Genomic DNA, 14,934 nt, shown 5'->3' on the forward strand with positions numbered 1-14,934 from the left:
AAATGAGATCTTCCTCCTATCATCTTCACTTAAACTATTTCTCCTTTGTAAAGCCCAATGATGAGTGAAAATGCCAGTGTGGCCTCCCTGGGTCCTATGCCAACAGCAGCTCAACCATCCAGTACTGGAATTCGGAAACAATGGCATGAGGATATTACTCAGGATCTTCGAAATCATCTTGTTCACAAACTGTAAGATTGTAGGCATGTCTTAGTCATAGTTACCATGTCAGTATGCTTCTAATCTGCCAGGCACTTAACCACAAGAGGAATATTATTGATTTTTCTCTAGCCTGGCTGTTGTTGCTAATATACTTCTGCTCCTGTGGCTTTCTTGCTTCTTAGTTTCTGCTTCTCAAGTTTTTCATCGTCTTTGTTAGGAGTATCTCAGCTTTAACTATTCTGCCTAGTGACAGTAATAAATATATTAGTTAAAAATTATTCACATTATTGTTACTGCTTTTACAAAATTCATAATTTCAAATGAAAGCCTAGGTCTCAGCTCATTAGAATGTGGCAACAATTTTTTGTTATCCCTGAGCTTTTATTATGTTGACAAGTTAAATCTGGTAGGATGTTTTTCTGATCCTCCGATAGTATATGTATCAATAATTTGTGGAATAGTTTGCACTATTTCTTGGAAAGTTTATATATTTCAGGCACTGTGCCTCACAAACACTGTCTTACTTAAAAAGTGCTTGTCAGAATAAAGAGGGGAAAGGCAGATAGAGTGGGAAAATGTAATGCACCCAGTATCAAAAAGATAGCGCCTAAACCTCTCTGATTACAGAACTTTTTATTTTTGGAGAAAACAGTCTTTGATTGTCTTTTCTCCACTTAATAGAGGGATTTTGTTCATTCCATCCACATTTTTACTTAATGAACAGAGATAATTATTTGGGGTTGGTCATCTGACTTGATGTTATTTTTTTTTACCAACTCAAGTATTCATCTAAACTTCCACTTATTTCTTCCTCTTCTGGATCTTCAAGTACTATTAAACTGAACATGAGATAGCCAAATGATAAAATTAGTGGCTTGAAATCACATTGGTCAATTTTTAGGAATACTAGTGCCAAGCATTTTGTAGGAAATGGCCAGAGAGTAAAAGACTTTTAGCAGAATTATGATGCATTTCTGCCCTGTCCACTTTAAGTTTTTTCTATTTTAAGATTTCATAGTGCCGAAACCGGTTTGGCTCAGTGGATAGAGCGTCGGCCTGCGGACTGAAGGGTCCCAGGTTCGATTCCGGTCAAGGGCCTGTACCTTGGTTGTGGGCACATCCCCAGTGGGAGGTGTGCAGGAGGCAGCTGATCGATGTTTCTCTCTCATCGATGTTTCTAGCTCTCTAGCCCTCTCCCTTCCTCTCTGTAAAATATCAATAAAATATATTTTTTAAAAAAGATTTCATAGTGATGATTAGGTTTTATTTTACTAAACGGAATAAATTTAGGAGAGTAGAAGGATCTGAAGGCTGTTGCTAATTGATAATGTGCCAAAGGTCAGGTTTCCTCACTTCCTTTATGCAAATTGTACAATGTAATTGTTTGTTCCAAATTACAGTCATAGAGAGGGGCCAGAGAGTATTTTTATGGAGTCATTTCTTTATTCTGATCAGGAAAACCTTTCGTTTACCACAAAAGGACAATTTCGTCTTGGTCAGTATTTTATATTAGAGTACATTCCACCCCTTCCCTTTATTTATTTATTTTATTTTTAAATGTTTTATTGATTTTAGAGAGGAAGGGAAAGAAAGAGAAACATCAGTGATGAGAGAGAATCATTGATTGGTTGCCTCCTGCATGCCCCACACGGGATCAAGCCCGAAACCCCAGCATGTGCCTGACGGGGAATCAAACCATGATCTTCTGGTTCATAGGTCAACAACACTCACCTACTATGCCACACTCACCAGGTTCACCCCTCACTTTTAAATTTTACTTAATGTGTACATTGTACAAAAATGAGGAAAAATTTAAAGTACTGTATATTTCTATGATGAGTTCAAAAAGCTTTTGTGATATAACAGTGTTAGGATTCTCTATTCTTAGTGTTCAAGCCATATTTCCTACTCCGGATCCTGCTGCTTTAAAAGACAGACGGATGGAAAACCTAGTTGCATATGCCCGGAAAGTGGAAGGGGACATGTATGAATCCGCAAATAATCGCGTGAGCACCTGTTTTGTTTTTTTTTCTATAGAAAGTCAGAAATGGCCCTGTTCTGGTTGCTTTATTTATTCCTCTTTGTAATATGTACTTCAGAAGATACCTTTAGCTATCCTGTCTTATTCTCACTGTGCATAGTCAAGATAACAAAGTAATTTTCTTAAAGTGTACATCATCAAGAGTTTTACATTTTTCCTCTTAGTAATACAGTCCACTCATGTGGCACTTTATCTGGGTTGTCCTTCTGTCAACTTAGAAAGTGGTTGAGCTGTTTCCAGCTCTGTGCTATTTTCACTAGAATATGGTGAATCAGCTGCTTAGTCAAGTAGTATTGCAGTTTCTGAATCAGTTGAACTTTCTTCTCTAAATTGCACTTCTTAAAATATGTAGCATAGTCTTTGCATGTGCTGTAAATTGCCCGTACATACTTTGTAAACCGACTTTGAGAGGTCATACTTACTTTATAGATTCATAGTGAAGCTACTTTTCACATGATCATTCCAAAATGAGCTCATGTTTGGAATGATCCAAGGAAGTAGATTAGGTTCTTCCCACTTTTGGTTTCTGCCTACTTAAGTGCAGCTAAAATCTCTTCTTAGGTTCATTTTTTCTGTTACCAAATGGTAGTTCTTCTTTCCTCATCTCCATTTTATTTCCAAAATATAAAAAGGCGGAATACTACCACCTGCTAGCTGAGAAGATCTATAAAATCCAGAAAGAACTAGAAGAAAAACGAAGGACTAGACTACAGAAACAGAACATGCTACCAAATGCTGCAGGCATGGTGCCAGTTTCCATGAATCCAGGGCCTAACATGGGGCAACCACAACCAGGAATGACTGCTAGTAAGTGCTTTTTATTATATTTGATTTGGAGAAAATTTGGTAATAAATGATTTCTCACCAAAGTCATTAATTTGCATTAGCTTATGCAGCTATTCTGGTTTTCTTCGCATTTTTTGCCTATGCAAAGAAAATTTATCCTCTGGTAAAAAAGCAGCACATTTAAGATTTCTGAGCATGGTATTTAACATGTCCTGGTAATCTGGCATCATTTGAGAGCCCCAGATACCCTTCTCTCATAGTGACACTTAGGAAATGATAGCCCACAGGTTTTCACTAACTTGCACATAGTAGGCAACCAATAAATGTAGACTGAGCAGGTTCAAAGGCCCCACCAGTTTTCATTCATCCTAAACACACATGTTATTTACGTTGACACAATATGTTCAAAGTCTAAGAACTATTTCTTAGAAGCATCATTTAAAATTCATCTTGACACTTTGTGTTCTGGTTATAGCAGCCTTCTCAGTCTGATGATTTAATCAGATAGCCAGGATTGTTTACTTCCGTATTCATTCATTGGCTGGTTGGTAGGTTCCAAGCAGTGGAGTTAGGTACACAATGGTGAGAAAGAATATAGGTTATTTAAATCATGTGAAGAAAGGCTGTGATAGGGAAAATGCTGTATTTCTTGAGTCGGGGCAAGCTGACTACCTGTAGGTAGCACCAGCTGAGCCAGCAGGTACCAACTCTTATATGCCTTTAGTAGATTTATATATGGATTTAGAAATTCATCCTCCTCAGGCCTCAACATAGTAAAGTGGAGAACAGTTGGTTGCCACTGGCCTGTAGCAACCTCATTTGTTAACTGCCATGTGCTAGATAGTTTTCTCATTGGCTTATGATGAAAAGAATTGAGAAGACTGACATTTCTGGCTGAAGAAATAGTGTACACAAGGCCCACTGGCAAATGAGAGTGCAGGTATATTTTGAGTAGGTACGAGAACAGATGTTCAGAAACAAAGTCAAGACTAGAGTTGAGACTGCTTTAGTGCTAATGGTTTGAACTAGGGGCATAACTAAGTTACAGAGACAAGTGGACAAACTTGAGATACTTCGGTGTGGTGAATTTACTTGAGTTCTTTAGAAATTTGAACCAAGTTCAAAGTCTTATCATATATTAAATTGTAGTGCTGTGTTAAGGACAGTATGGTACAATGCAGGATCACGTGCTAGTAGAACCAAGTAGTCCTAAATATATGTTGACTTTTAGCTTATACTAAATCTGACATTTTGTAGAAGATTAAGAAGGAGATTCCTACCATACCCAATACACAGAAATTAATAGTAAAGAATTAAAAGTTTTAAACTTTAAACAAAAAACTAAAAGTATAATAAAGAATACTGAAGAAAACATAAAATGAAATGAGAAAGGTCTCTAAACTAAATATTACCTGAAAGCTCTGAAGAAAAAAAATCACCACGAAAGATAACCATAATCTTAATAATGGACAAGCCAAGGAAAAATTTTTTCTTTTTTAAAAATTTTTCACCCGAGGATATTTTTTCATTGATTTTTAGAGAAAGTGAGAGAGAGGGGGGGAAAGACAGAGAAATATTGATTTGAGAGGAAACACATCAATTGGTTGCCTCCTGCACGAGTCCTGAACAGGGCCTGGGCCAGAGAGGAGCCTGCAGCCAAGGTGTGTGCCCTTGACTGGAATTGAACCCGGGACCCTTTGGTCCGCAGGCCGATGCTCTGTCCACTGGGCCAAACCGGCTAGGGCTCAAGAAAATATTTTCAGTAGTGAAAATACTAATTGAAGAAACATTTACGAAGAAAAATAGGAAAAGGAAATTAAAGAGTAAGTAAAGTCAGTACATACCTTTTTGGATCTCTAAAGGTTAAAATGGGCGATAGTGACGACATAACTTAAAATATGTACTGTTGGTAAGAATTTAAATAGTTCATTCTCTGAAATCTAATTGCTCCATTTCTAGGAATTTAATTCCAAGCAATAATGGTATAATTGTACAGAAGTTGCATGGAAACATCAGAAATATCCTGAAAGTGCCCCAGCATTTAGCTTGGAATACCCATGCATATTATTGACAGGAGAAAAAGTTCCTCTTATATTAAGTGAAAACTTGTTTTTGTATAAAGTGTATGTGAATACATAATATGGAAGATTAAAACTAGTAATGGAGGTTTATCTCTTTTTGCTATGTTCTCAAATTTTTACATAGTGAACACAGGTTACACACATTAATTTTGTACTTTCTTGCACAGTTGCAGTTAAATTATATGACTATTCAGCATTCTTCAGTTTTCAATTTGACTATCTTATTGTTTTATTAGGAGCAATATTAGTGATAAGTCCTTATGAGTTTAGTAACTTGAATTGCAGTAAGCTACATAGTTGTGGGATCATTTTATTAAATGAACAAAAGTGACAGTAAAATTTGAGAGTTGTCTGATGTGATGGGTTTGTCTTTAGAGCACAGTGTGCCACAAGTGCTCCTAAGGTTTGAGCACACAACACTGGGTCAGGGGTGTACGGGATAGAGCTGGTTCACTCCAAGCCTTCTGCCTTTCCCCCAGTGCTATAGAAATATTATTTTCTCTGTGCACTATGGTGTGAAATGGGTTGGGAATGTTGCAGTAGAGGATGTGCACATAATCCAAGAAAATATTAGAACCTTATATATTCACTAGAGGCCCGGTGCACGAAATTCATGCACTTGGGCATCAGTCCCTCAGCCTGGCCTGTGTCCTTTTGCAATCTGGGAGCCCTCAGGGGATGTCCTAAGCCAGTGGTCGGCAAACTCATTAGTCAACAGAGCCAAATATCAACAGTACAACGATTGAAATTTCTTTTGAGAGCCAATTTTTTTAAACTTCTTTTAACGCCACTTCTTCGAAATAGACTTGTCCAGGCCATAGTATTTTGTGGAAGAGCCACACTCAAGGGGCCAAAGAGCTGCATGTGGTTCACAGCCCTAAGCCATCGGTCGGACATCCTTAGCGCTGCCGCAGAGGCAGGAGAGGCTCCCGCCACTGCCACTGCACTCACCAGCAGTGAGCCCGGCTCAGGGCTTCTGGCTGAGTGCTCCTCCTGTGGGAGCACACTGACCATCTGCAGGCAACTCCTGCATTGAGTGTCTGCCCCCTGGTGGTCAGTGTGTGTCATAGCGACTGTTCGGTAGGTTTGCATATTAGCCTTTTATTATAGGATATTTTAATTATATCTATTTTTTGCATTTATTTTAAAAGGTGCATAATATGTAATGCTGTATAATAAGTATTTTATTTAAAGTCAATATTCACAGCACTTAAAAAAACATTATTGGGATACACAATTAAATTTTGTTACTGAACAAAATCTGTGGCCTTTGTCTCTGGAGGTATTCTGCTGCATACAAACCAAAGAATCTGGCTTAGTTAAATAGCATATTATATGCTATAATAGCATTTTGTCTTTTAAAATTTTCCTGTCCATACTGAAAGCACCATAGTTCAGAAAGGAATGTACTAAAACCTTTTGAAAGCATTTTAAAAAATATTTCAGAACATTTTCTTCCAATTCCTGTTTGAGTCATAATTTTTGTTGTGTGATTCAGACTGAATTCTTCAAGATGTAACTAAAAATATTATGTGGGGTTTTTTTTCTTTTAAAGGGAAAGAAACTTAGCTGAAAGATGCTTTTCTAACCATTTCTCTATTCCACTCTAGATGGCCCTTTACCTGATCCATCTATGATCCGTGGCAGTGTGCCAAACCAGATGATGCCTCGGATAACTCCTCAACCTGGTAAGTTATGGAAGAAAACCATGTATTTAATTGTGACCTCTAACAGAGCCCCTGGTGTACTACGAGGTTATACTTGCACCTTGATTCTTGCCCCAGGCCAGCAGTAGGTATCATAATTGCTTGTCTGAGAAATCTGAAAACCTTTTGGAGTTTGGAGCCCAGAGAGGAAGGGGAGGGGTGAAGAGCAGGTTGGCTGGCAGGTTGAGAGGCAAAAGACATTAAAGTGATCAAGCATCCATTTAAAAACAACGGGCCAAGGTGGAATTGATGATTACGATGCCCTTCTATTACTATTGTGAATTATACAGATTCATTTACAGTTGAAAACAGGTTCATTTGTTTGTCCTTATAAAAGGATATAGAATCAGAAATAAGAACTGTCTTTTATTCTGTGATCCCATAAAAGTGTTCAAATCTAGTATTTTACACTTACAGGTTTGAATCAATTTGGCCAGATGAATATGCCCCAGCCCCCTATTGGGCCCCGGCAAACCTCTCCTCTTCAGCACCATGGACAGTTAGCTCAGCCTGGAACTCTCAACCCAGTAAGTTTGGCCTGTTTGGGTCATCTCTTTTGACCTATACCTGACAATTTTAAAATCCTTTTTTTCTTTGTCTTTACTTTGTATATAAAAATTCTGGCACTTGCTTAAACAGCTGACTATAAGTGATTCTTGTGTAATTCTATGACCCTAATACAGACATTACTAAATGAGTATGTATTTCAGAAATGAGAATAGGCATTGAACACTAAAATTAATTCCACCTTTCTCTTTATCTATTAATTTTTTCAGAATTTATCCTACAGAAATAATCACTGAGATACTAAAAGGATATACTTTGAAGAAAATTTGTGTGAAAGATGTTACATTATATATTTTCTTTTGAAATAAAACCATATCCTGGATGCGCATTAGGGGATTTGTTAGGTCAAATTATAGTACATCTGTAAATTGGAATGTTCTGTTTCAGAACTTCCATAATGGCTTGAAAGCTTTAAATGGAAAAACCAGGTTTCTAAAGTATATATATCCTGGAATTCAATATATACGTTAAGAACTGTCTTGATTGTAATCTATATAAAATACTATAAGAAAGATTTGCTTCCAACTACTGTTCATAGTCATAGTATTGGAAAGCTTATAAGAATGGCCATTCAGTCACCTTTCGCTGGAATCTCAGCATTTGGTAGCCTATACACTTTGACATATCACCTCTCTTCTATAATGCCTGTCTTCCCCAGGAAGGAAACTGTCTTGCAATGGAGGGGCAGTTGCCTGTTCTTAGAGACTGGAGAAGGACGACTCTTAACATCTCATTGCTCCTATTGCAAACTCTAAACCTATTACCAACCTTTGGTTGGCCCCAACCCTTACCTTGTCTTTGCGTTAGCTAGTGCCTCTAATTCCTGAGTCTCTTTAGCATTGTGTAGCATAATGTCTTCCATATTTAATGAGGAGGCTTATTAGTCTTCATTTTAATATGTCCATACCTTTCTTAGATTATGGTGTTTTGAGGCCTTTGGTACTCCTTAATTCTTCATTAAAGGCCTGTATTTGGGATAATTTTATAAATGTAACAATTCATTGGGGACCATGTATGCTACACCTTGTTCAGCACAACTTGTAATATTTTATTTCTTTGTACCCATTACGGAGTCTTACAATTTACTCTGTTACAATATCACTGACATAAGCAAAGAGCAAAGGTCTCCTGAAATTTTGATTCATCCTTTTTCCTTAAGCAGAGTTTGTAAAGAAACAATTACCTTTACTCTGTCAGAGTTTTAGGTGCATTTGTGTAGCAGAGAATTTGTCACCTCTTGTAATTTCTCTAAAGTAGGCTTAGGTAAACTGTGAGACTTTCCTCCATTATCTTGGCATGAATACAGCTGTTGCACCACTTCCTTTCCTGCCCTACCCCATCCTCCCCACAGCAGGGCCAGACCAGTTGGTGATTCCAGCTGCTCTAGTAGGATAACTGTAATGAAGCAATTTGGTGCTGTGTTTTTGTGTGCAGCCTATGGGCTATGGGCCTCGAATGCAGCAGCCTTCCAGCCAGAGCCAGTACCTTCCCCAGACTCCGTTCTCAACACAGGGAATGAATGTAACGAATATGCCTTTGGCTCCGTCTGGAGGTCAAGCACCAGTGTCTCAAGTATGTCTCACAAATGGATTTTCTTACTTGGTTTTGTGATTCTTGAACCTGAACCTCTGGTCTAGGTTTTATACAGGGAAGGGTGGCAGCAATAGTGGGTAAGAGTAGATGATTTTTTTAAAGTTGTTATTAAGAACAGTGTAGCCCTAGCAGGTTTGACTCGGTGGATAGAGCGTTAGCCTGCGGACCGAAGGGCCCGGGGTTCACTTCTGGTCAAGGGCATGTACCTCAGCTGCAGGTTCCTCCTCAGTCTGGACCCTGGTCAGGACGCATGCAGGAGGCAACCAGTCGATGTGATGTGTTCCTCTCACATCAATATTTCTGTCTTTCCCTCTCTCTTCCACTGTCTCTCAAAAGATCAATGGGTTGAAAATAACAGTATAGACGTGGTATTCTGAACAATGAAGTGATTACTCTGTGGCATAGCCATGTTAATTGTTATAAACCAGGAAAGAAATTAAATTGATAGTATTAACCATTTTCTAAAGTAGTGAACACGTTAAAATGAAATCTTCGTTACAACTGCTGTGCAGAAGGAAGAGCTCGAGCTGAAGAGAGCATAGGAAGGCCACAATCCAGGTGTATGTGTACTCACCTGTTCCATGCCCCTGTGGAGACTGAGGCCATTCCGCTGAATTTTTTGAAGTTTACTTCATTGTACGATATTATCCAAAGATACATGCCCCCAATAACAGTTTTTATCACATTTTTAAATGGGAGGCATTCATTGCCATTTTTTGTTTGTGTCCTTAAATGCATATAGCCTGCCTATGTAAATATTGCTTTAATTCTCTTCTTAATTTCCATCTTACTCTGTTTCTCATTTTAACAGGCACAAATGTCCAGTTCTTCCTGCCCTGTGAACTCTCCTATAATGCCTCCAGGGTCTCAAGGGAGCCACATTCACTGTCCCCCTCTCCCTCAACCAGCTCTGCATCAGAATTCACCCTCTCCTGTACCTAGTCGTACTCCCACCCCTCACCACACTCCCCCAAGCATAGGGGCTCAGCAGCCACCAGCAACAGCAATTCCAGCTCCTGTTCCTACACCTCCAGCAATGCCACCTGGACCACAGTCCCAGGCTCTACATCCACCTCCAAGGCAGACACCTACACCTCCACCAACGCAACTTCCTCCCCAAGTGCAGCCTCCACTTCCTGCTGCTGCTTCAGCTGACCAGCCGCAGCAGCCGCCTCTCTCACAGCAGAGTACGTCAGCGTCTGTTCCCACCCCGACGGCACCACTGCTGCCTCCACAGCCTGCCACTCCAGTAAGCAGACTTGGGTTTAGGCGGAATTGTTTCAACTGTACTGTGGTGTTAAAGCACTTCTGTGCTGTGTTAATTCTATTGTCTACTGTTTCATCTCTTGTTGTCTGCCCAGTTAGACTAGATTCGACTTTCTTTTCTTTCTTTCTTACTTCCCCTACTCTTTGTAAATTTCTTTTTCCTGTTGTAGTACCTAGCATAGATGGAGTTCAGAGATTTTGTTTAGTCTGATGTTGACCATGCTGTTTCATGTTGTATTGTGAGGCCTTAAGGCACCTAAGGGGGACCATCAGGGGAGAGACTCAAGTACATTTAGTATACCCACATGAATTTTAAAGAATCTTTTTCAAATAGTCTGAGCTGTATTATATGAGAGCAAATGAACAAAATAAAACCATGAATTTATGAGTGTTTGTGGTCCTAACCGAAGTTAGAAAATTACGATCCAAGATGAGAAAAGTGTGGCTTGGAACAACTTGTAGCTTCTTTGTGAGAGGCTCGTTGTACGTACAGTAGACTCTGAATTCACATCTGATAGTTGCATTCAGTGGGTGAATTCACTAGTGACTGGTTCATCTGGCCTTTGATGGGCAAGAGAGGGCAGAGTGCAAAAGAAAACTTGATTTTATTCTACGTAGGGTAGTTCCTGAAAATGCTAACCTCTCATTATGAGGTTTCTTATTGGAAGACTTAGGAGAATTGACATTTACCTTCTAGAATTTGATTATTCCAAACAGCCATGCAGTATGAGGGTTCATTATCGTCTACTTTTCTGTACATTTGAAATGTCCTAATGAGAAGTGTTAAAAACAAAACAAGATAGGCAGTCAACCTTTTTTCTTTTCTTCCCATTTCTCTCTAAATGTGAGCTCCTCCTGGCAGTCATCTCTGAAACCTTCACCCCTCACACACTACCACAGAATGAGAGTCACCAAAAAGCCAGTTGATGGCTCTTTTATGTGCAGCCGGTGAACCAGTATTTCTAAGTCCTCAATCTCCTGTTCCAAAGCATAATGTACGCTGGCCAGAGTGACTCGGTTGAGCGTCACCCCATGTACCAAAGGGTTGCTGGTGTAACTCTCGGTCAGGACACATTCTTGGTTATGGTTTTGACCCCCAGTTAGGGAACATACGGAAGGCACCCAATCCGTGTTTCTCTCTCACATGGATGTTTCTCTTTCTCCCCTCCTCTCTCTCAGCATATCCTCGAGTGAGGATTTAAAATAAAATAAAGCATGATTTATTACAAGGGGATGAAATAGGCAGTAAGCTAAAGCTCTCTAAAAGGATGTAATGATACCAGCCTAGAAATGGGTTAACCATGCCATCCTATTGTGTAGCTTAAATTCTGGTTGTATAATTGGCAAATTTTTTGTGTCGTCCCCCCCTCTCTGCCCAGCTTTCCCAGCCAGCTGTAAGCATTGAGGGGCAGGTGTCAAACCCACCATCTACTAGTAGCACAGAAGTGAATTCTCAGGCCATTCCTGAGAAGCAGCCTTCACAGGAAGTGAAAATGGAGGCTAAAATGGAAGTGGATCAGCCAGAACCAGCAGATACTCAGCCAGAGGATATTCCAGAGGTGAGAGTAGGGCAATTATTGTGATTTGGTAAGGAACTCAGTCTAGAAACCCAATTAAACATATTACAGGAACGTGTTCTGATAATTAGATCTCATTTCATTGATTTCCATGTGAGAAAAGGGTCTTCAGATACTCGTATGGGGTCGGGGGCGGCTGGGGGAGGCGGCCTAAGTCAGTCAGTGATCTTTCCTGCTTCCAGTTGCGTGTCTTTGGGATACTAAAATACCTACCTTGCCTTTTAGACTAAAGCAGAAGACTGTAAAGTGGAACCTACAGAAACGGAAGAGAGAGGCACTGAAATAAAAACTGAAATGAAGGAGGAGGAAGACCAGCCGAGTACTTCAGTTACTCAGTCGTCTCCAGCTCCAGGACAGTCAAAGAAAAAGAGTAAGTTGTCTGGGGCTCTGTGTTCCTGAGGGCAGGGAGAAACAGAGACCTGGAGAAGAGCGGGGTCAGGCTTCTTGGACCTCGGAAATGGACTCTAATGTGATTTCATTAAGCTTGGAGCCCGTGGCATGGTCTTTCAGTTAACTAATGTTGGGAAAGAATTTATTTATTTATTCATTCATTCATTCATTCATTCATTCATTTAAAGGTATATTTCCTTCCTGGAATTACTGGGTCAGTCATACCCATCATTTCTTCATTGTTGGGTGGTTAATACCCTGTCAAAATTGGATTTTTCAGAGGAGAGAAATTAAGTAATATTCTTGAAATGCAAAAAATAATAGCAATAATAACATTGTTAACCTCCTGTGCACCAGGCATTATGCCACACATCTGCATTGTCTCATTTGATAAGTTTATAAAAACTCTGATGCTGTTGATCCCATTATACAGGCGGGAAAACTGATGCTCAACAAGTAACTTACCCCAGCTTACTCAGCTAAGTGAACCCAGGTCAGCTATGCAGTCTCTGCTTTGAACCACCCCGCTGAATATTAATGAATCAAGTTGACCAAGCAGTGCTGCTTAACACAGTGTTAAACTCAAACAATTCCCACAGAAATTAAATAGTGTAGGGCTAGAACTTATTGTAGCTCTAGTGACCTCTTCAGTGGCACAGGCAGGGCTTATCTCAAGGGAGAGTGTCCTGACTCCTGTGGAGAGGATGTTTATAAAAGTGTTCCATTGATGTATTTTAAAATGTTGGAGTTAAAAAATTATTTTCACTTAAAAGTAAGGTTGTATATATTGAGGAGTTTTAATGTGGGCTGCAACAAACCCAATGTTACTATTCAGATTCTCTTTAAAACAGTTAATCACACAAGTTTGCTCAAAATCTGTTTATTTTGAATACAACCTAGTATGAGAGACAAAAGAAGCCATCTGTTTGTCTGATTTTACTTTTATGGCAGCCCCCATAATGAGGTGAAAAATACCTGAAGTGCTAACATATATACCCTCCTGAAGATAAAATTTATTTGTAAATAGTAGAAATAAGGCCTGTGCTCTAAGTGTAATTTTAAAGCTCAAAATTGGACCTTTTATGGCTTCTTGAATGACAGCTTAAACTGAGTCCCGAGTTCTGGCAATAACAATTCAGTCTGTTTCCTTAGACTTAAACCTAACATTTGCCATTAAAATTGTAAATATGTCTTCCTCCTAAGCTCTGCAAAATAATAAGGGACTCTTCTTTGAGTGCTTCTGATACCTTCAGCAATAAGACAATACCAGATCCCATTTCTAGCTTGTTAAATACTGATGTTGTGAAGGAGTTCTTTCTATTCTTCCTTGATAGCCTCCTCCTCTTCCTATATTATTTTGACAAGTCTCTTCATAAATTTTTGGAAGGCTTGGGATTCTTTTTCTACTTGGTCAAGACCATCTTAACTACCCTGGCTCAGTTGGTTGGAGCATCGTCCCATACACTGAAAGGTCACAGGTTCCAATCCCAGGTGGGGCACGTACCTAGGTCCCAGGTTCAATTCCCAGTCAGGGCACATACCTAGGTTGTAGATTCCTTCCCGGATGGGGCACATACGAGAGGCAACCAACCTGTTTCTCACATTGATGCTTCTCTCTCTCCCTCCCTTTCTCTAAAAATCAATGAATGGGTCCTTGGGTGAGGGAGTAACAAAAAAATCTTAACTAAATTTCTGACTGAAAAATTAGCTGATCCATAAAAGGTGTTTAAGGATTTAAAGGCATGGTGTTTTGAAGGTGCGCCCCACCCTTAGTGATACTTCCATGGGGACAACGTAGGCGTTTGTGTATTTTGTGATTCTTGAGATATATTCATAGCTTTGACTTGAACTTTTTCTCTTTTTATGGTTAATTGATAACTAATTTTAAATGTACTCTTAAGTTTTCAAACCAGAAGAATTACGCCAGGCACTGATGCCAACATTGGAGGCACTTTACCGACAGGATCCAGAATCCCTCCCCTTTCGTCAACCTGTGGACCCTCAGCTTCTAGGAATCCCTGTAAGTATGTGGTGGTACTTCTGATTTTGTTTTTTAACTTGTTAACAGCTTTATTCAGATATAATTCACATATGGTGTAAGTCATTCATGTAAAGTATACAATTCAGTGGTTTTGTGCATTCACAGAATTATGTAACCATTACCACAGTCAGTTTTGGGTCATTTTTATCAGCCCACCAAAGACAAACGCCATATCCTTAAGCAGTCATTCCCCATCTGCCTCCCAACCCCACAACCAGTACCCCAGCCAACCATCAGTCTGCTTTCTTGAGTTGTCCATTCTGGGCATTTCACTAAATGGAGTTATACAGTATGTGGTACTTTGTAACTGGCTTATTTCCTTTAGCATAATGTTTTCAGGGTTCATCCTATTGTAGCACAAGTCGGTATTTCAGTTCTTTTTATGGCCCAGGAATATTCCTTTGTGTGGCTATACCCTATTTTCTTCACCAGTTTATTTCTTGTTAGACATTTGGGTTGTTTACACATTTTTTACTGTTGACACTGGTGCTGCTGGGAATATTCGCATACAGATTTTGTGCGGTGGATGTTTTTGGATACATACTTCGTGGGCTTCCTGAGTCATATAGGTTATGTTTATCATTGGAGTAGCAGTTTTGTTTTTTGGTGTGTTTTTTTATGGAAAAGATAAACCCAAATTAGCTTCATCAGCTTTTATTTTTTTTTAAGCTGGAAGACCTTAAAGGCCTATTTGAATCAGCTGCTGTCTTAAGTTCTCCAGAGG

The 14,934-nt window shown here is 39.4% G+C and overlaps 1 protein-coding gene across 2 annotated transcripts in view; it reads left to right on the forward strand.

The window, feature by feature from the left end:
* The window catches only part of EP300 (EP300 lysine acetyltransferase), a 67,768-nt gene that overhangs the window by 32,079 nt on the left and 20,755 nt on the right, over positions 1–14,934 (forward strand). The window contains exons 8-17 of one of the 2 annotated variants that reach the window (XM_080661744.1): positions 54–191; positions 2,051–2,168; positions 2,836–3,010; positions 6,681–6,758; positions 7,194–7,303; positions 8,778–8,915; positions 9,748–10,185; positions 11,582–11,761; positions 12,005–12,149; positions 14,071–14,189. In XM_080661744.1, coding sequence (XP_080517870.1) covers positions 54–191; positions 2,051–2,168; positions 2,836–3,010; positions 6,681–6,758; positions 7,194–7,303; positions 8,778–8,915; positions 9,748–10,185; positions 11,582–11,761; positions 12,005–12,149; positions 14,071–14,189 — 1,639 coding nt within the window. The remainder of the gene's footprint in view (positions 1–53; positions 192–2,050; positions 2,169–2,835; positions 3,011–6,680; positions 6,759–7,193; positions 7,304–8,777; positions 8,916–9,747; positions 10,186–11,581; positions 11,762–12,004; positions 12,150–14,070; positions 14,190–14,934) is intronic. The other variant, XM_080661745.1, reaches the window with a different exon arrangement.

Source organism: Plecotus auritus, assembly GCF_963455305.1.
Source record: "Plecotus auritus genome assembly, chromosome: 3".
Classification (NCBI taxonomy): Eukaryota; Metazoa; Chordata; class Mammalia; order Chiroptera; family Vespertilionidae; genus Plecotus; species Plecotus auritus.